Source organism: Sciurus carolinensis, chromosome 13 (assembly GCF_902686445.1).
Source record: "Sciurus carolinensis chromosome 13, mSciCar1.2, whole genome shotgun sequence".
Classification (NCBI taxonomy): Eukaryota; Metazoa; Chordata; class Mammalia; order Rodentia; family Sciuridae; genus Sciurus; species Sciurus carolinensis.
Window position 1 is genome coordinate 54,542,990 of NC_062225.1, and position 22,291 is coordinate 54,565,280.

General features: G+C 32.1%; 1 protein-coding gene across 4 annotated transcripts in view; it reads right to left on the minus strand.

Moving 5' to 3' along the window:
• Positions 1 to 599: 599 nt before the first annotated feature.
• The window catches only part of Foxn2 (forkhead box N2), a 57,562-nt gene continuing 35,870 nt past the window's right edge, over positions 600 to 22,291 (minus strand). For all 4 annotated transcript variants that reach the window (XM_047522706.1, XM_047522703.1, XM_047522705.1 and 1 more), the window contains exons 3-6: positions 17,379 to 17,485; positions 14,534 to 14,598; positions 5,941 to 6,009; positions 600 to 4,894 (exon numbers count right to left, since the gene is read on the minus strand). In XM_047522706.1, the coding sequence (XP_047378662.1) occupies positions 4,374 to 4,894; positions 5,941 to 6,009; positions 14,534 to 14,598; positions 17,379 to 17,485 (762 nt within the window). In that variant the 3' untranslated portion in view covers positions 600 to 4,373. The remainder of the gene's footprint in view (positions 4,895 to 5,940; positions 6,010 to 14,533; positions 14,599 to 17,378; positions 17,486 to 22,291) is intronic.

A 22,291-nucleotide genomic window follows, 5' to 3' on the forward strand; every position in this document is an offset into this window, starting at 1 on the left:
TTATTCTTGGGGATTTTTCAATGATTTTAAATCTGTTATTGTACATTTTGAGTCTATTTCTAGTATTTTAAAAATCATTATCCAATTAGTATGTCCTGAAATTCTTGAGAAAAAAAAAGATTTGTATATTTCAAGCCCACTCTAGTAACTTTTCTAAAATATATTTCTCTCCTTCAAAACTAGTATGAGCTAGAAAATGAATGTAATGAGAATGAAACTATTTCAGAATAAAATCATGACCCCTCCAAAGGGTTATGATTTTTAAATTATTTTGTATTTCAAAGGGATGCCTTAGAAGGCAGAGGACACAGTGGTGGTAGTTTAAAATCAATATAGCTATCTTATTTGACTCATTTCAAATAAATAATTCCATGTAGAAAAGACTAAATTACCAGTACAGAAGTTAATGGGGGTTGAAAAATTAAGATCAAATGTTGCTTGTAGATTAATCCATTTCATAATGCATGTTCCAATTTTCAAACGATGGTGTTATTGGCATTTGAGGTAACACCACTGCATTTAGTGTGTGTGAAGTATGTGCCACCTTACATCTATATTGCCTGTTCTCTCACCCCCCAAAGAACAAGAGAAACCACAAACAATGTTACAAAACAAAGTTTACTCTGCAATACTTTATCATAATGAATTACATCTCTTTGGTAAAAATAAACTTTATAAACATTTTAATCAGAGATTAGATACAAAAACTAAACATTTGTAAGTTTTTTTAATGAGCAAAGACTGGCAACTGAGAAGTGGTTCACTTGTGACTGGTCATCTACTGGCAGTTAAAATTCAAACTGAAGACAATTTTTATGCTACATCAAAAAAGAGGAAACAGTTTCATAACAAATTTCTCAAAACAAAGTATCTTTGTACTTTCATTTAAAATAAATAGTAATTACAATGAATTGGCAATTATACATTTTATATACTATCTGATGGCAACATAATACTTTAAAATCAAGCACTTAGTTTAATAAAAAATGTACAATTTTAGAAATAAATTTTGACAATGGCACTGGCAGTTAGATGCAAAGAATGTACTTTAAAAAAAATGGCAGGTATAACATTAAAATACTCTATTTTCTCTTTCAATAAATATTTGACTACATCATTAACATACTGAAGTAAACTTTGTTTAAATCAAAGCTTACACATCTCAAACTAATAAAACTATAAAGTATATATAAACCAGAAAGCCTCAAAGTTTCTTAAATGACAGTCTTCACAAAAGGGTGTTAAATTACTGTAGTATTTAAGACAATAGTCTTTACACTTTGTGAAGTATTCACATCTATTCATTAAATTGCTGAGAAAGGCTTCCTGGTCTACCAAGACACATACATTCCCTCAATATTTTCTCTAGCTTTGAATTTGTGCTAACGTATATTTAACTGACCATCTAATATGAACCCTTTACATAATGCCTCAGAAAGTAGCAAAAGGAAAATATATATATATATACTAAACTTTACAATATACAAAGGAATCTAAGTTAAGAGAAGTCATGCTGGCTATGAGGACAGGAAAGGCTCAAAGGTGGAAAAAGGGATGTGTCCACCAATAGTTAGCTTTTCCACAAATGCAGGTAATCTGTTTTCTTCTGAATTTGTAAAGTAAAATATTAACTAATTTAGTAATATATTGCACAAATAAATTTCAAAAATACATGTTCAAGAAACAGATTCTATTTGGGATGTGAAAGATGAAGATTAATTGTGCTGAGTCAAAACTCTCACTAGGGATCTAGGATAAACTGGAACAGGTTGCAACCAAGTTTCTATTATTTTGATGTAAGGCAAATTTTATGTTAGTTTAAGTCACAGTTATTGAAAAATACGTAACCTCTCTGGGCTTCCAAATTGTTTTTACTACAGCAAAATTAGTTTATTATTGGGAATATAATTTCTAGTCCACAGGGCTTGGAATGACTTTCTCTAATTATGTGGCTATGTGCCATGTTTCTATCTCCACACACCTGAGGAGTGAGAGATCATAATCTCTATAGAAGTCATAATAGCAAGACCATAACTGAAAAGCTGGTCCTCTTGAAAATAACTGCTGAGGTGTATTAGCAAATGGAACGTGACATACTAATCCTGTATAAGAATTAAGTATAAAATGTTGTACAACTTCTCCCTGGTAGATGTTAGTACAGTGCTTATTTTCCTTGTTAGTGAAGAATGTAGCTTAAACATTTAAATTTGTTGGACAAGTACAAGAGGGAGAAAAAAAAATCAAAGAATTTAAGGAGTTACATATATGAAGACAAAATTTTGAAGATCACTATTACAGCTGAGAATAAATTTATTTTTGTAATCTCTTTACTACTTACACTGTGGTAAAAGATTTTTTGTTTGTTTTTGGTGTTTTAGTCACTGTCTACAGTAAAAGAGGTTAACTTGGTTTAGCCATTCACTGTAGATGTGACATTTATGAAGGAAAAAATCCAAATAGCTCATCCTACATTATTAACAAATGAAAAAATTACTGTATTTCAACAGCACCAATTCTATTAAGATAGTTATCTAGAATCAATGACAACTGACATGGAAACAGAACAGAAAATATTAATGCTATTATCCCTGGATAAAAGTCTTGTCAACTGAAAAATATGTACTTATTATTCTTCTCTTTTGTTTTGTCCAAAGAAAATTTAGAAGTTAAAATAAAAACATTTTTCTCTTTAAAAAAAATCCAAGAAAAATTTTATAGTCATAAACACAGCTGAAAGCAGGAAATTAACATCTTGAGCCTGAATGCAAGTGTATGTGTGTGTGTGTGTGTGTGTGTGTGTGTGTGTGTGTGGTGTGTGTAGCTATGTATACAAATTATAGGAAAAATGAAAATGAAGTCATTGTCTATGACATAGAATGTATCATAAGAATGAACTTTTGCAAAGTTGCTCCCACCATTGTAAAACAAATATGTAACAAATTATAGTATTAGTATCCCTTGTTCTTTCTGCATAATGTAGTCAAACTATATGAATGATATGAAAAAATGTCTCATAAGCAGATTTGTTTAAATACTTAAAATATCTTAGACAATGCTGGAATAGTAATATAAAAATATTTTAGCATGGATTAATGGCACATATAAGTATTACACTGCCTCCTCAAAAAGTTTTGTGTAAGATCTAATTTTATGAGTTTGAAATTTGTTTGAAATGTATTTTATCTCTAGTTGTGTTAAGCCTTTTTAAATTTACTTGGTATACATTCAATTTTAATTCATACAAAGTTTGGAAAGTTTTTTTTTCCTAAATGACCTACCTTCATTTATGTTTGTTTAGTTTTTTGGTGGTGCTGGGGATTGAACCCAGGGCCTTGTGCATGCAAGGCAAGCACTCTACCAACTGAACTATATCCCCAGCCCCTTCATTTATGATGACATAATAAGTATTTGAAATGTTTTATTACACTCCATCTGGTTACAAGACTCTCAGAATGCAGTGTATTTGGAAAGCAAATGAAAGATTCTTATTGCAAAAGTATGTCAAAATTGGTGTTACTCCATAACACTCTATGGCTATATCCTCTTAGTGGACAATCTCCACTTAACATAGACAGCTGGTGGCTTAAACTCCAACAGTGGTTGCAAAGCACTTTGGGAAAGAATAAAAGGCCCCAATGAATGCTATGCATCATCCATGAAGTAAAAACACTTTAGATACTTCTGTAATAGGAACTGTAGTCTTCTTAGATGAAATCACATCCCAAAATTGCCTTTTCTAAATCTTAAAACTCTCTGTTGGGATTCTTTATCTATATTACTAACAGGAGTTTTCTAGACATCTAGGATCTTTTCCAATTTATATTCAACTTTGCTCATGTTCAACAAATAATTTAAAATAAAAAATAAGACACAATTAAAAAAAAATCCAAATCTTATCCTACTAGGTTGTGTGGCAGGGAGGAGTATATGCAAAAGACATCAGCAAAAATTTTAGTGGGATCAGTAACTATAGTTAATTATAGATTGGAAGAGAAAACAATATAAAGTCATATAGAGTTGCCACTCTTACATTTTGACATATCAATAGAAAGGTTTTTTTCCTACAAGGTTAAGACAAAGGCAGGGGATTTTCATATATAACAATTTCTAAATCTTAAAAGGCATTTATCACAAAAATTATGCTTTCAGGTCTTTTTATCACACATTTATGATTGGGCATGATCCTTACAGCAATTGTTAAACTTTTTAAAATTAAAAAAATAAAAGCGACCCAAAATGTTTAGAAAGGAACAAGTAATTGGCACCCCTCCCCACCCTAAAACTAAGTCCATTATGGCTTTGATATCCCTTGTAAAGAATTAAGTAGAAGAGTATTGCCACACTTTAAAATAATTTCACACTAATAAGCATTTCTATTTTTTCCGTTGCTTTTGATTTTGTGTCTTTGCAGTACTTATTAGGGAACCTAGACATGTACGAATTCCAGCAAGGTGGAGCAGAGATCCTGCTGCCTCTTTGAGCTCCTCATCAATTTCTTGACATGACTGTTTTCGCATCCTTTTACCTGGCTGCCCTTTGTGAGAGGTATCTGCACAAGCCTGTGACGCGTAGCCACTGTCTCCAAGAGGATCATCTTCATAATCAACATCTGTGTCTTCTTCACTATGAAATCCTTCACTGCCATCACTTCCCACATGGCTACTCTTTGGGATAAATTCATACACCTCATCCACAGAAGACAGGGAAGACACACTAGATCTGGATGCACAGCGCTGTGCTGCCATGCTGCTTGCACTGTAATTATGATCTTCTTTTGGATCAATGCTGGTGGTGGAAGAATCACTCTCTTGTAATCGTATAGCACTGGGATGATTAAATGCATTACCATAATTCCTCTTTTTTTGCAATGTTTTCAGAGGAAGAGGTTTTTCACCTGTGGAAAAGAGAACTTCCATCACTAGGTCAAAATGCATTTGATTGCAAAAACACACCACTAACCAAGCAGTAAGTGCCTTGCACTAGTAATGTTTAGTAGTCTTTTTTCTTTTTTAACCAGATTATACCATTCTATAGGCATTAATCTGAAACATTTAAAAACCACTTAATAGTATGTCTTCACCTTTCCATGGAATATACAATCACTTTGAACTACTTGCACAGAATGCCCCAATATGAATATACCACTATTTAGCTAACCAAGGTTATAAGTTACCCTTGTTGATATTTAGGTTGTTTCTAACTTTTCACCAGTACAGTGTAATGAAAGTTCTTCTGAATGGCTTTTCTCATGCACATGCAAATAATTTACTAGAAGTGAGAACAAGAAATAGAAGTGCTAAGTAAAAGGATATACATGAAGTTACAACTGGTATTCCCCAAATGCCTTCTGAAATGGTTGTAACAATTAACACCCAACAGTATCTGACAAAGCCTACCAATCATTTTAATTTCTTATACTTTCCTAAACGAAAATAGAATCTTGATATTATTTTATTTTGCATTTCCTAATTTCTAGAGAAGTTACACATCCTTTTCACATGGGTATTGCCTATATAGTCCCTCATCTGAGACCTACCTATTCATATATGTTGATGACTTCCCTGACTCCACATGCTAGGCAAGCATTCTACCACTGAGCAACAACCCTAACCCTTCATGCCATTTTTCTTAAAGGTATCTTTTGTTGTCAGAACTCAATACATATTCCCATATTTGCTTATATATACCTTTTATTTTTACTTTTAGCTCCTCAAGCTTATTTTCTAAATATACTATTTTTTTCTCCATTTCTCATTCAATGCAAAAATGTCTTTCACAGCATTAAATTCAATCTTTTAATTATTCATATAAATTAATGGAAATATAATAAAACAAACTAAGTTTTTCAGATGAAAACACAATTTAGTTGGAGAGAAATAATTTGTGCATTCTAAATCAAATTTGAAAATATTTCTTAAAAACAAAAGCATCAGGACTTACATTCTAAAATCCCCTGTTCTAAGGAAGTATTTAAAAGCATCATTGCAGCGGCAGCATCAATATCAGATTCTGAAAAGGGAGGAGTGGTAACATTAATGTTCTTCATAACAGAGGCTACGTAAGTATTTGCATATACTCAAAAATTAAGATTTTTGTGTATATTCTCCTACTTTAAAAAAAAGCAAAAGCATATGTTAAACAAAAATCAGATATTATACATATTATTTTGTAACCTGCTTTTGTTCACTTCAAATTTTGGAATATTTTTGTGAATAGTATTGTGTAAAAAAGAATGGAGAGGTGCTAGAGGTAAAAGTTCTCTTTATGACAAAGAAAATGACACTTTATTAACATTTTATTAACTTTTGCCCTTAAACAAACACAAACTCAATTAGGTAAGAAAATACAGTATTACTTTTTTTTTTTAAGCATTTTTATCTTGAATCCTTACCTGTGTTTATCTGCAGTTATGAAATACTACATGAATGGCAATTATCAAGAATACAAGCAGTAATAACTGTTGGTGAGAATGTGGGGGAAAAAGATACACTCATATATTGCTGGTGAAACTGCAAATTGGTGCAACCACTATGGAAAGCAGTATGAAGAGTCCTCAGAACAGTTGGATTGAAACCACCATTTTACCCAGTTATTCCACTCCTTGGTTTATACCCAAAGGACTTAAAATCAGCATTCTACAGTGATACAGTCACATTAATGTTTGTAGAAGCTCAATTCACAATCATTAAACTATGGAACCACCTTAGGTGCCCTTCAACAGATGGGTAAAAAAAAAAGTGGTATACACACACAATGGAATATTACTCAGCCAAAAAGAACGAAATGATGACATTTGCTGTTAAATGAACTAGAGAATATCATGCTAAATGAAATAAGCCAATATCAAAATATCAATGGTCTAATGTTTTCTCTGGTATGTGGATGCTAATTCACAATAAGGGAGGAGGTTTAGGGAAGAATAGAAGTACTTTGGATTAGACAAAGGGGAATGAAGGGAAGGGAATAAGAAAGATAGAATGAATCAGGCATTACTATTCTATGTGCATATATGACTACACAGCCAATGTAATTCTACATCATGTATGACCAGAATGAGAAGTTATACTCCATGTATGTATAATACGTCAAAATATATTCTATTATCATGTATAACTAATTAGAATAAAAAAATTTAAAAAAATTTTAAATAAATTTATGAGTAATTTATCTATTAAAATAAAATATAATCATTTATAATTTGCTTTAAAAAGTTTTCTTTAAATTATGATTTTGAAATATCATCAAACATGTAATGTGTTTTAAAGCTTTATTTTCTCAAATTGTATGCTAAAATTCTTATATACACAGCTTCTACTACATACCAGATACTGGTAGGGATGTGTAACACAGCACAGATGAAGTGATTTTCAGTCTACATGAGCAAATAGTTACTTATGATAAACAAATTTAAAGAGCAATGTTTTATATAACGTAGGGTACAGGCAGTGTACTAATGGAGCTGGCTCTCTGCTGGTTCTTAGAGGCTCCAGAAAGACCTGATTTTATGCATCTCTTCCCAACTTAGCTTTTAGTGACATCAGGTTAGAAGCTTCAAACTGGCCAATTTGGGTATATTTACACCATGAAAATCAGGAAATGCTACACATTAGAGCTTTTCTAAGAACCATCCATTAAACACCATTCCACTACTGGCTACAAGCCACTAATGTGTTGTGAAGTTAATTTACTGGATTGTGAACCATATTTTATAAAATTAAGAGAAAGAAATGGAACAAAAATGTAAACCTACATTGTGTATCTTAAGATTAACTACTAAACAATACATATTAACCAAAAGAAAAAAAAAGAAAGAAAGAAAGAAAAAGAAAAGAAATACTATATTAATTGCATGCTAGTTGCAGGAGATAAAAATATATGTAATTGGTCAGTTTCAGTCATCTGATTCTATAAATACTAACGGAATAATTATTGTAGGAACAAAAATATTAATAATGTTTTTAGTCATAATTATACATAAACCTTTAAGTACTATAGATTTAAAAGACTGGTAAAATCAGCAGGTTCTACTACAGAAGACATTATGCTCTTACATATACTTACGTAAGTTTATCTAAATCTTGGTAATATGTTAGTCTGAATAATTAAAGTAAAATGTTATAAACTAAAATGTGAGGGAAAAGTTTAGAAATTTTAGCTTTTTATCTAAAGAATAATTTAAAATAAGATCCAGGTATGAATTCTTTCATCCTTAAAGTTGGAAATTTTTATACCATAAAGTTTTTTAATTTACTTGTAGTATCTAATAATGTTATATAGATAATGTAAAACCATGAAGATATTGACTTGTTTGCTTCCCAACTTGATTATAAACTCTCTTAAGATAGGAAATACAATTGTTTTGGGTTTTAATTAATAGGCTCAAGTACTCCTCACACACTGTTATGAGAGGGCACACATACTACAGCTCTTTTCTCTTGATTCATGTCATCTCAATGAGACTATCAGCTTCTGAGTAGGAACTGACTCTTACCTTCTTTTAATTAATTAATTAATTAATTTGCAGCACTGGAAATCGAAACCAGGGGTGCTGTACCACTAAGCTATATTCCTCAATCCTTTTCTTAAAAAATCTGAGACATGGGGCTGGGGAGATAGCTCAGTCGGTAGAGTGCCTGCCTTGCAAGCACGAGGCCCTGGGTTCCATCCCCAGCACCGCAAAAAAAAAAAAAAAAAAAAAACAAAAAACTGAGACATGGCTGGGTACAGTGGCACATGCCTATAATCCCAGAGGCTCAAGAGGTTGAGGCACTAGGATTGTGAATTCAAAGCCAGCCTCAGCAATTTAGCAAGGCCCTAAGAAATTCAGTGAGACCCTGTCTCTAAATAAAAAATACAAAAGTGGGGTTAGGGGGCTAGGGATGTTGGTTAAGTGCCCCTGAGTTCATTTCTTGGTACCAAAAAAAAAAAAAGGATGGGATTTCACTACTTGTTAAGATGGCCTTGAACTTACAATCTTCCTGCCCTGGCTTTCCAAGTTGCTGGAATTATAGGTGTGCTCCACCATGCCATGTTCTGCTCTGAATCTTACTTTCTTTACCATAATGCCTGCTAGGCTCTTGATAAATGCATAATGAACAAGTTACACCTTAGCCCTCTTTTTCTTACATTAAGATGATTACATTAATTCCAAATTAATTTTGAGTACTTTCTATAAATCTGGCATGTTATAAGTACCAACGAACTTATCTGATCCTTGTGATGTCAGTACTATTAATATTTGTATTTTAAAGATGAAAAAATAAGACACAGAGGGGGATCTCTAGAAATGGAGGTGGGATCTGTACTTCAGCAGTCTGCCTCAGAACACAAGCCTTTGGTTATTAATCCATCATTAGTCTTTAACATTAAATATACAAGATTAGACAGAAATTGTGTAGAAAATGAGAGGATATATGAGAAATTCTCCATTCTGTTATTTATTCAAAAAGTTCGACATCCTATTATGACCCTGGCATCATTCCATGCTGTGAAAATACAGCAGAAAACCAAACAGGACAATCCCTAATCTTATAACACAAAGAAATAATTAAAACAAAGTATGACAGTGATAAATACTAGGGAAAAAAATTAAGTAGAAAGATAGTTATAATTTTAAATATAGAAGTCAGAGACGGCATCAATAAGAAGGTTAGCAGTAGGGATGAGATATTAGGAAGGTGAGGGGAATATCTGAGGGAAAAGCATTTCAGGCAGAAAGAACAGCAAATACAAATGATTAGAATCAATGATGCGCAGATGTCACAACCACAAGACTAGGCAAAATAAAGACTTCAGCTTTTCAGAATGAGACTTGAGACAATCTGGTAAAGTTCAGTATTTTTTTTTTGATAATTTTTTAGATGTTGATAGATCTTTATTTTATTCTTTTTATTTATATGTGGTGCTGAGAATCGAACCCAGTGCCTCACACATGCTAGGCAAGTGCTCTACCACTGAGCCATAACTCCAGCCCCTAAAGTTCAGTATTTTAACATGTCTTTGAAGAAAGAGAACACCTGCTAGCCCATGTTGCTCTGTGAGAAATGAAAAATTACAATTCAAGGAATAGCTTGCACAGCATTAGGCAAAAGTCCTAGCAGAATTCCTGATCCATTAAATTTTCTTTTTATCAAAGATCTGCCTTGTTTCCAATTTAATAAAAAAGGAAGGTTGAGGAAGAGAATTTAACATAGAACAGTAATACAATGAGCAACCAGTTATAGGAAATACATCATCTTAAAACAAAACATCTACACAGTTTTTTATTAAAAAATTAGTGTATACTGAACTTGACTTCTTATAACAAATTTATATTACAATTCAAGGAATATATTTCTGAACTACTGAAAACTAACAAAGAGGCTTATCTTGACAGTGTTAAAAAACCTTTATGAACACCATATCTTTCCTTAGTTTCTGAATTTTTCAACAGATAAGAAAAGTAGGTACTGTTTCTATAATAGTAGAATGATAGCAAAAATGCTCCTAGGTTTATTTCTTAGAGAAAATTTATTACAGCAAAATTAATTTGAATTCTATTACACGAAATTAGTTTTGTAAAACCAAACATTTTTTCTTTTTAAAAATTTATTTTTATTGGAGCATTATAATTATATATAATAGAGGGATTCATTATGTCATATTTGTAAATGCGCATAACACAATTTGATTAATCTCATTCCCTAGGACCTGGACTTTTCCTCCCCTCCTCTCTCTCTTTGATCTACTTGCTCTACTCTACTGATTTCCCTTCTATCATTACCAGTAGTAGTATATTACCAGTAGTAGTATATATATATACAGTAGCATGTATATATACATACATGCATATATATGTATGAGTCATATGTACGTATGAGTCACTGAGGTGTCATTGTGCATGGACATAGCATTCTTTGGTAGACACACCATTCCCTAGTATTTTCTGGTGTCCTCCCCTGTTGCCTCCCTCATTCCCCTTGCTCTACTCTATTGCTCGCTCTTATATTTTCCCACTGTTTCTTTGCAAAAGGATTTCAATTAACTCTGGAGAAAAAAAGTTCAAATTCAATATTAAAAATAAATGAGAAAGAAATGACAACAAACACAAACTTAATTAGGTAAGAAAATACAGTATTACTTTTTTTTTTTTTTTTAAACTACCAATACTTTAAGCTGTTTGGTGCACTAGTTTGCTTTCACCTTAATTGACACAGAAATCATGCTAATTTTCAACCTTAAATTTGATTTGTGCTTAAGCCCTTAACACCATTTCCAACTGTCTCAATGGTATATTTGTTTATAGTATACTAGGTTTTTCCAAAATTTGCTAACCAGAATATGAGTTCCATTTTTGTCTATTTTGTTTACTGATTGTACCCTGGTGCTTAAAACAGTGCTATAGAACAGCTCAGTAATATTTTAAAACAGATGAATTTACCCATATCCACACCAAGCCAACATCTTGATCAAAAAGTTTTATTTTGCTGTATCAGTATGAAAGTCCTGTATCTCCTGCTACCTATTATAACAACACTGTAATATAGATATTGGCACAAAGTTAGCAAGTTAAACAAGAGACAACTCTACTTCAAACAAACTGCTATTCAGTTTTGGCTGATAGTGGTTCTAGAGTTCCTAAACCTAACCTTTATTAATCTTAAGGGTTTAATGGTAGTTCCAATGTAATGATCAGAAAAGATGATTCTATGAAGTGAGAGATGAAAGTATAAGGTTTAATACTAGAACCCAACAGTAATACTTTGGTGATCTTTATAAAACACAAAATGGCTAATGTCACCTTCATTATTTAAGCTCTTTAGCAGCTCCTCAGTGGCTCATATTTAGTAGGAAGGCAGGCTTTGAAATTAGAATTCCTGGATCTGAATCCCTCTGTCATTTACTAATTTGTGTGACTTTGAGAAAGTTAGTTAATCTCTTCAAAGTTTAGTTTTCTTATTTGTAAATAAGGGGTAAGAATACCTTAAAGGATTGTTAATGAATGAGATAACGCATACAAAGCATAACAGTAAATCACAGAATCTCTGCAGTTAGAAGTTCAAACTCTTCATCATGTTAAAAAAACTCTTCTTAACTTCTGCCTCCTTTGCTTCACCCATGCTGAAAGATCACATCTACCTGCTCCTCTCCTATGCTCCTAGGCTTCAGTCACACCAATAAACCTGCCAGACAAGATTCCCAGCAACTGTCAGACCACTTTCTCTATTGCCATGATTCTGCCAAGCTGGCATATCCTCCTCCAAACCAATACTCATGGAAGTATCCACCCAACTTTTGAGACCTGACTTAAGTCTTACACTTTCTTCTCTAAGATGCTGTTCCTGCCCTCCCTCTAAACCTAATTTGTCTCTCATTACCTTTCCCCGCAGGGTACTCTGTACAAATCTAGTCAACCTTCTCCAATTAATCTGTATGTTTTCTAAGAACAGGGCCAGAGTCTCTCAACTCTGCATATCCCAAAGTATCTTCTACAATGCCTGGCAGGATGAAGGAGCTCAATAATTGCTTGTTATGAAAATTCAAACTTCTCTCTAGAAGTAATAGAAAGAGAGAAGAGCAAATTTTCTCAAAAATATGTGAATATGCCCCAAAGCAACCAGACTGATATATAAATTTTCTTAAGTATCTATAGGGTCTTATGTTTTTCTCCTTAAAACCTGTGAGACATTAATATTCTATTCCAGAATGGCCCTGCAGTTGTTTTAAAACCTAGCATACCAACTCCCCCACTTAGTTAATTATGATTAGGGGACTAGGCCCAAGACTTCTGAGTGTAGAAAAGAAAGGAAGGAAGATGTTAGCAGTACTGAAGAGGTAATGAGTAATATGTGTAAGTCATCAGATGAAGAAGAAATACCTATTCATTGTTATGACTATGTTATGGTAGTTCCAAAACTATGGCTGAAACTGGTAGGAGAAACTTGTGGAAATGTCTACTGCCCAAAGGAAGAAAGAAACTGAATTTGGATGGAATGGAACAAGTGTAAGAAGAGATGTTAAGTAAGCCCAAGAATTCACAAAGAATATGTTCTCAACATGTATCTGTGAACTGAGTTTAAGAGTAAAGAGTCAGCATTTATTGAGGCAATAAAAAGATAAGGCAGTTTTAGTAGTATCTAAATGTAAAGAGAAACCACATTTACCCACAAAGTAAAAGGAAAACAGAAGCCTGCAAAGGCAGAACATTATCCAAAACCAATTCCCTATCCACTTGACTTCTTGCAGAGTTCTCTAAAGCTTTTTCATCTTTCCCCTCCCATATTTTTACAGTCATCAGCACAATACTATTAAGGTTCAGCTTCGTATAGTCTGAAAGAGCAAAAATGTCTTTGGTACACAGAAAGGCTTTAGTCTGAGAATTTTTATTTTTAAAGGTCATGGAAATGTCTCAAGGCATCAAAGCAACAATGTTATAAAAACTTATTTTAATGCACTACTAATCTATAATATTAATTATGAGCAGGAAAACAAATCCCTTATTCAAATTTTTAATTTTTTTAATAATTAATAAAAACTTTTTAAAAGTCACCTTAGCTTCCTAATTAAAACTCTTCACACTTAAATAAACTATTAAAAAAATATTCTGAACTATATTCTAATTTAGGGGATGGCAAACTTCTTCAGTAAAGCAAATACTTTATGCTTTGCATAAAGCATAATCAAGGAGGCAAAACCAAGGATACAATGGGTCTCTGTTACAACTATTTAATTCTGTTAAAGCAAATTTTTGTGTCCTGAAATGCTGTTGTTATTTTTATTCCCCCCCCGCCCTGCAACCATTTTATAAATGTAAAGCCATCCTTAGGTCATGAACTGCACAAAAAACAGGTAAATATAACTCTATTGAGGATATTACTAAGAAACTTAACTCCATTTTCAAGGAAAAATACACATAAAGCCCAAGAATCCAAAGAATATGTTCTCAACATGTACTTGTGAACTGAGCTTAAGAGTAAAGAGTCAACATTTATTGAGGCAATAAAAAGATAAGGCAGTTTCAGGAGTATCTAAAAGTAATATAAAACCATACACACTAGGCTGGAGTTGTGGCTCAGTGATAGAGCACTTGCCTAGCGTGCGTGAGGCACTGGGTTTGATTCTCAGCACCACATAAAAATAAATGAACAAAATTAAGTTCTATCAACATCTAAAAAACAACAACAACAAAAAACCCAAAATAAAACAACAACAAAAAACTATACACACACTGAGTCTACTGTTAGGAGAAAAAAAAATGTGTATGTGTATGTATGTATGTGTGTGTGTGTGTGTGTGTGTGTGTGTGTATACACATACATACATAGAAATGTGTGTATATATGTATATATATAATGAAAGGACTAAAGGAATTATATAAAAATGTTAACGATAGAATAAAGGGTGACTTTTTTCTTCTATTATATGTGTTTTAATTCCTAAATCTTCTATAATTAACATATAATTTATAATTAGAAAAAAGTAAGCCAAAAAAATCCTGAATTTTGACCAGTTTGTGTGTGTTTTTTTAATTTAAAAGACTGATCTTTACACTGACCTTTAAGGGTTCGCACCTGGTTCTGCTTGAAAACAGAGCTTAGGTAGTGAGGTGATAAAGAACCACTGAAAGATAAAAAGAAGACACAAACATGCTAACTTTAGTTTGCTTATCATAGAACTTAGTCACAAACAGAACCATAAAAAACTGGTTTTTACCTTGTAATTTCTGCTAATAATACTCAGTTTAGGAAGAGTCTGCCAGAGCATAAAGTACATACTACCAATGTTGGTACCCTATCAATATTAAATCATAATTATCTGGGTGTTCTTAGACCAAATAATTAATCTTTTAGATTCTTCATCTATAAAATAGGAAAATCTCTTACACAAAGTTGTTGGGCAAATTAAATAAGAACAATGCATTTAAAATGCCTGGAACAGGGCTAGGGTTGTGGTTCAGTGGTAGAGCGCTTGCCTAGCAAGTGTGAGGCACTGTTCCATCCTCAGCACCACATGAAAAAAATAAATATATAAAAAATTGAGGTTATTATGTGCAACTACAACTAAACATTTTTTTAAATGCCTGGAATAGTAGATAATATATAAGTTATTATTTGGTTTTGTAATATATGTATTTTTTATATATGTTTGATACAATATTAAAATGGTTATTACCACAAAAATCAAAGCATTTAATAAAACAAGTGTTAAAGGAAGACTAATGATACCAGTTAAGTTCCTGATTTTATTGTTTATTTATTTTTGTTTTTAAAAATTTTTTTTAAGTTATAGATGGACATAATACTTTTGCTTTACTCTTATGTGGTGCTGAGGATCAAACCCAGTGCTTTCCACGTGCCAAGGCAAGCGCTCTACCACTGAGTGACAACCCCAGTCCCCCTGATTTTATTAAGAAATATCAGTATTAATTAAACTTTCTCTGTTGGTGGAGAAAGACACACAGGTGGGTTTTTTTCTGCCCATTCCAGAAATTAAAATATTTTGGGGGAAAACTACTTCTGTTCTTTGGACTTTCTGACAATATAAAACAATCTGTTTAGTTAAAGGAATGAAAAGTTTATTTCCTTCCTATTCAGCTTTTACATACACTGTATTTCATCCTCTTCTTCAGATTTATGAACTTTAACATGGGAGGGCTATACGAAAGTCTGTCAGATGGATAAAAAAGGAGAAAATATTTCATTTTACATTAAGGTTTTAAAGTTAAAGATTTATAATCTCTCTGCTGTCAGTTAACCTATTTTTAAATCACAAAACCACCTTTGTTTAACATCTAAAGTTATAAGGCTAAAAATTATAAATATGAAAATGCAACATCAAAGGCCCAGTAAAATGCATTTGTGATGGTTTACAAAAAATAGTGCTAATTCTCCCACTTTTTTATTCTTATTTTTAAAAAGCATAGTTAGATGAAAAACAAATGAACATAAACAGAACTTTTCATTAGTTCCTAAAGTATAACTTAACCAGAACACCTCATAAGCACCAACATTAACTAATAATGAAGAAAATAACTCACAAATTAAGGATACAAGCACTGATAACTTCTTTTCTAGGTTTTATGTCATGAGGACAAATCAATCCATAGTTTCTTTTAAAATGATTCATCTAATCTTCAAATATGATAAAAAATTTAAAATCTCAATTGGTGTGCAATTATTAGCATTTAAACTTTAGTTTTCCTATTTTTTTACAGTATTCAGTTATAACCACTCTTCTACAAGTTATCTAAAATACTTTAAGAATTCAAATGAACCATTATATGAAATATTGGTACTGTTACATCTCAGAGTTCACTATAAAGTACTCCCTATACATGTGTTTGAAATTTTTCATTTATTATATCATTAAAAACCTTTTTAAAGTTTTCAAAATACAAGTTAAATATCATACACTACTATTGAAGTATTTAAATAACACCAGATATTTCCTCACAAACAAATGTACACAATAGAATTTTAAAAGATTCTGAGACTTCCTTAGGAAAGGGAAACAAAATCAGATTTAAGGAGGTCACATTATTTTCAGATTTAATTTAAAAAGAGAAAGCTAGAGGGCCGGGGCTGTAACTCAGTGGTAGAGAACTTGCCTCACACATGTGAGGCACTGGGTTGGATCCTCAGCACCACATAAAAATAAATAAATAAATATGATGTGTCCATCTACAACTTCAAAAAGAGAAAGAGAGAGAAAGTGGGGTTACTACTTTGTTTTCTCATAGTACTGGGCATTAAACTCAGGGCTGCTCTACCAATGAGCTACATGCTCAAATCTTTTTCATTTTGTGATGATCTTGCTAAATTGCCCAGAGTGGCCTCAAATTTGCCATCCTCCTGCCTCAGCTCCAGAGTAGCTATGTTTATAGATGTGTGTGACAGTGCCTGCCATAACTGGGTTTAAAAATAAAAGCCAAGGGAAATTATAAGGAAATACATTATAATTACTTTTATCAAAGGTGGAAACCCTCAAAAAATTATTTTACTTGCCATTTAAAATTTTAGAATTAACATGATTTTAAATATTAAAAATGCTATTAAAGAGGAAAAACACTTATGTGTATATAAAAATGTTAATCATCTTATTTAAAAATTCTTTTAAATATTTTCAGTTTTCTATGTCCTATGGACTGAGTAATATTGCAAACAAAATGACTTAACCTTTTTGTAAGTAAAATTATAAGTTTCTTTATAATTTACTCATGATGTATTGTACTGACTATATTTCTGATATAGTTCTCAATTATTCATTTTCTTGTTTTCTATGAACAAATTCAAACATAAGGTTAATGTCATATACAGATACTTCTCTATAAAATTAAAAGAAAAAAGTCCTATAACTTTGTTAAGTTTCTCCAGCTCACATAATAAAACCATCTAACTCACCACTGACAGTTATGAGGCTCTGAGGAAAAAGGTTGCTTCTTCAGTGCCTGCATAAGATTGGGTTTATATTCTGGATCAACACACCATAAAGAACCTTTGCCATTAACCTAGAATAAAATGCACGTGAATTAGTAACATAGAACTTTGAAACATACACAATCAGTGTCAGAATGTTTTTAATATTGTGGAGGGGAACCCTCCAGTATCTTTTGAGTACAATACAAAAGTTGAAATGAGTTTGCTATGCATGATTGTAGAACGCATGTGATGTACAAAATTTCCTCTAACTCAAAATACTAGAGAGTTTCAAATTTATTATCTAGTTTTCTGTTTTGTTTTGTTGTTGTACTATGAGTTGAAACCTGGGGCACAGACCACTGAGCCACATCGCCACCCCTTTTTATTTCTTATTTTGAGACAAGGTCTCCCTAAGTAGCTTTAGGTCCTTGCTAAGTTGATGAGGCTGGCCATGAACTTGTGATCTTCCTGCCTCGGCCTCCAGAGTTGCTGGGATTACAGGTGTACTTATATCATAATTTTTATAGAATAATGGCATAATGAAAAACACATGGTTCCACAAATTTAAAAACTGAGAAGTAAGGGCTAGACTGCAGCTCAGTGATAAGAATGCTTGCCTAACATGTGTGAGGCCTTGGGTTCCATCCCCATCACCAGAAAAAGAAAACAAACATAAAATGCAAAAGACTGAGATCCCAATCACTGCCTATTGATTGGCTATCAGACACTGGACAGATATTTTAATCTCTTAGAATCAGACCTCTCATCGCATTTTATCCACAAACAAAACACCAATCCAGGCCACTTCACTGAGGTGTGCTGAGATTCAAATAAGGTAATTTATTTGAATGTGTAGGTGACACAGTTGTAAAATAAGTGGGTTATTCCAAACTTGGCATATAGAAAGGGCTTATTGAATATTGGCTAAATAACATTATATTCTTATTCCTTTACTTTCCTGAGATAGAGTTTGACAAAACCAACAATAAGAACAAAAATAAATTGATTTGGATCATTAGACAAAAATTAGGTGATAAAGAACTAGGATAAAATAAATTTAGAAAGGAAAACAAAAATCTCATGTCTGTGGAAAGATACAATTGAGTGTAAGGCATTTTTAAACATTCCAGCAATTTAAATATATAGGAAAAGAAAAACTATAAATATACTATTACACTGTCATATAGAAAGGAACGTATTAGATTATCAGATCAATCTTTATGGTATTCAGTAGCAAGACACCACATAAACTACATGAAATAAGTATGATTTTTGGTTTAAGAAAAGTTTTACAAATGTATTTTTGAATTACGTGATGAAATTTAAATATATATTTGATCATGTGGTCCAAATGATAAATGTGCTTTGAGGAATGGAAATAAAACTGTGAAATGTTAGTACCTAAAATACCCTTTGTTCCAAAACCAATTCAGTTTCATTAATAATAAATAAATAAATAAAGATATGCATGGAGCCAGGTACAGTGGTAGGTGTCGCCTGTAGGTCCAGAGACCTGGGAGGCAGGCAGAAGGATCACTTGACCCCAAGAGTTAGAGACCAGCCTGGGCAACATAGGGAGACCTGCCTCAAAAATAAATAAATAAATAAATAAATAAAAAATAAAAATAAAAAAAATTAAATTAAATTTAAAAAAAGATATGCAGGCATTATTTTTCATACACTGAATGAGACAATTCTTTTACTATTTCTAGTCATGTTCTACCTTGTTAATCCACTCCTAGAACAATTTAGTTTAAGTCTACTTTTCAAATTCTATTGTGAGAGCACTGCAAATTGTTTTTTATCACAGTAGAATTACTATTTCCTTGAAAAGCAAATTGCAAGACATGGTACTGAAAACATGCAGGTTCAGGGCAGTTAAGTATCCTGAGTACAGTTGCAAATAACACTCTGGTTTATGTTACCATGGCAGCACTTCCTTTCACTGGGACTGTTCACCAACTATTGGTAACAAAATAAAACTATGTATTTGCTAATCTATGTTTTGGAGTCTGTGTGCAAAAAGGAACTAATTTTAAACTAACTCTTGCTTAAAAACTGATTCTAATTTTGACTTAGAAGTTAAGTACTGCTTTTAAACTAAAAGTGCCTATAAAATTGATCTTTTGTGCAATGTAAACAGGAAATATGCATTCTCTCATTTACTGTTTTGCATACTGGAACTCTAAGGCTTCTGAATTTATTGGTAGAAAACCACTGAAGTTTCTCAAGAAATGAGGAACATATCAAAGGTTGAACTTAAAACTATTTATCGTAAAGGAAGTTTTAAAGAATAAATTGAGAGATGCAATGCTTACTATTCCTGAAATGTTTTTATGTTCCTGACTGACTTGTCTACCTCTTCAGGGGTTTTTACAAGCACTGAACTAAAAAGAATTAACTGATTAACAAACCAGGCAAAATTTTAATTCCATGTTTCTAAACTGAAATCTCAATTGTAACGTTTTAGTTGGGTTTTATAAATTATTTTTAGACAAACCAATATATTATTTAGATGGTAATGTTTAACACATAAAGCTCAAATTAAACCAAGCCCAAAACACTACCATGTCTACCTTTTGTGATTTTAAAGTTCTGAGACTGGACACAAATGAATTAGATCTGCTTTTTTTTTTTTCCCCCCCAAAGTAATTATGGTATTGATGATATGAGAAAAAAATCTAATCAGCACCTTTATGGTTGGTATGATCACTACCATTGGTTCTAGACTTGTCATCTTGCCTTCTTTTGGCAACAACCATCTCTAGATAGCAGCTCATGATCAGAAAGGTGCTGTCAAGATTGCCAAATTCAATTTCATCATTTAATGGAAGTAAGAATAAGTTACTTGTCTTCCACAGATTGAAAAAAACCCTGTTAGTTCGAGATACTAACTCAAAAAGGATTTCATAAATTTAAAAAAGTTGACATGCATTCCCCATTGTCTATGAAAGTATCCCCTTTTTTAAACAAAGTGATCTATTGATTTTTATGAACATCAATAATATGAACCTTTTTCAAAATTAAAGGATAACTTTGAATATAATCAAGAAGATACTATTTAAAACAAGCAGATTTGAAAAAGAACCATCTCCTTGAGAGCAAGGTTAAAAGTAATTTTCTTTTTTTTTTTAATTTTAATTGTAGATAGACACAATACCTTTACTTTTATTTACTTATTTATTTTTATGTGATGCTGAAGAGCAAACGCAGTGCCTCACATGTGCTAGGCAAGTGCTCAACCACTGACCTACAACTCCAGTCCAAAAGTAATTTTCAAACAAAATTTGTTTACTATCTAAAGACCCCTACCCAAGGAAATTCTAAATCCATCAACAATGGTGAACGATAATACTAAAAACTACGAGGAAATCTAAATGAACAGAGGTTATATAAAGAATAGTTAATTATGTAATTTGTAGCATTAAATAAGACATGCTAACATTTTCAAAGTCCTGGATGAAAAATAATGGAATGATATAAGAAGTGAAGGAATCTATTCAAAAGAAGACAAAAGGAAGGCTAGGCAGATGTTATAGACTAAACTGTGTCAACTTTTCTCCCCCCAGTTATAAGTATATTTGGAGATAGGGTCTCTTACGAGGTAATTAATTAATTAATTGAATATGATTAACACACAATCATAGAACGTAACAATAACACTTGAAAAATATGCATTCTCCATTACACATGGAATACTTATGAAAACCAACTATATGCTAGGCCATAAAAGAAACTTCAATAAATTTCCAAAGATCAGGATCTGTCATAGCCAATTAGATAATACATGTTTGTTGTTTAAAGTCATTAATTTTAGAAGACTCTCATGCTAAGTGAAATAATCCAATCCCCGAAAAAACAAAGGTTGGAATGTTCTTTCTGATACACAGATGCTAACAGACAGGAGTTCTGTGGATTAAACAAAGGGGAATGAAGGGAAGGGAAGGGAGGGAGCATGGGAATAGGAAAGACGGTGGGATGAATCCAACATTAACTTTCCTATGTTTATATATGAAAACTCCACCAGTGAAACTCTGTATCATGTACAACCAATAGAATGGGATACTAATGAGAATAAGTTATACTCCAAGTATGTACCTCAAAATATACTCTACTGCCCTGCAAATCTAAAAAGAACAATAATAACAACAACAAAAAAAACCTTATGACTCAAAGAGGAAAGCAATATAAAGTAGAAAGTATTTAGAATGAATAATAAAATACAGAATACAACTTGTGGTATGCAATTAAAGCCGTAGCTATAAAAATATGTACCTTTAAATAATTACATTAGGAAAAAAGCTATGTATCTACCTTATAAACTTTGAAAACACAAAAGCAGAATATACTTACCAAGCATTCATATATGCAATGATTTATTTCTAGGCTCTCTATTCTACCCCACTGGCCTGTCTTGAGTATCCTAACTTTATGTTAAATCTTGTTATGTATTATAAGGCTAGCTGCCATTCTGTCTTGTTCATCTTCACAAGTGTGTTGGTAATTCCTTGCACTTACATATAAATTTTAGAATGAGCTTGTTAATATACCAGTTCCTCACCTTTCCCTACCTATTGAAATTGATTGGAACTACAGTGGATCTAAGATCAATTAGGGAAGAACTGACTTCATATAGCAGCTTTCTTCATTTAATTTTTCTATGTCTCTATAAAGGTCTTGTACATCTTTTATTAGTTATTCTTGTTTAGTGCTATTACAAATACCATCTTTTAAATTCTTTCATTTTCCGACTACCACTAATACAACTGAGTTTTTAAATGTTGATTTTTATTAAGTAACCCTGTTAAAAATTATTAATTCTATAGTTTGACCATAGAAGATATACCATATACAATCTTACCAATGTGAATGACAGTTTTGCTTTTTTCCTATCT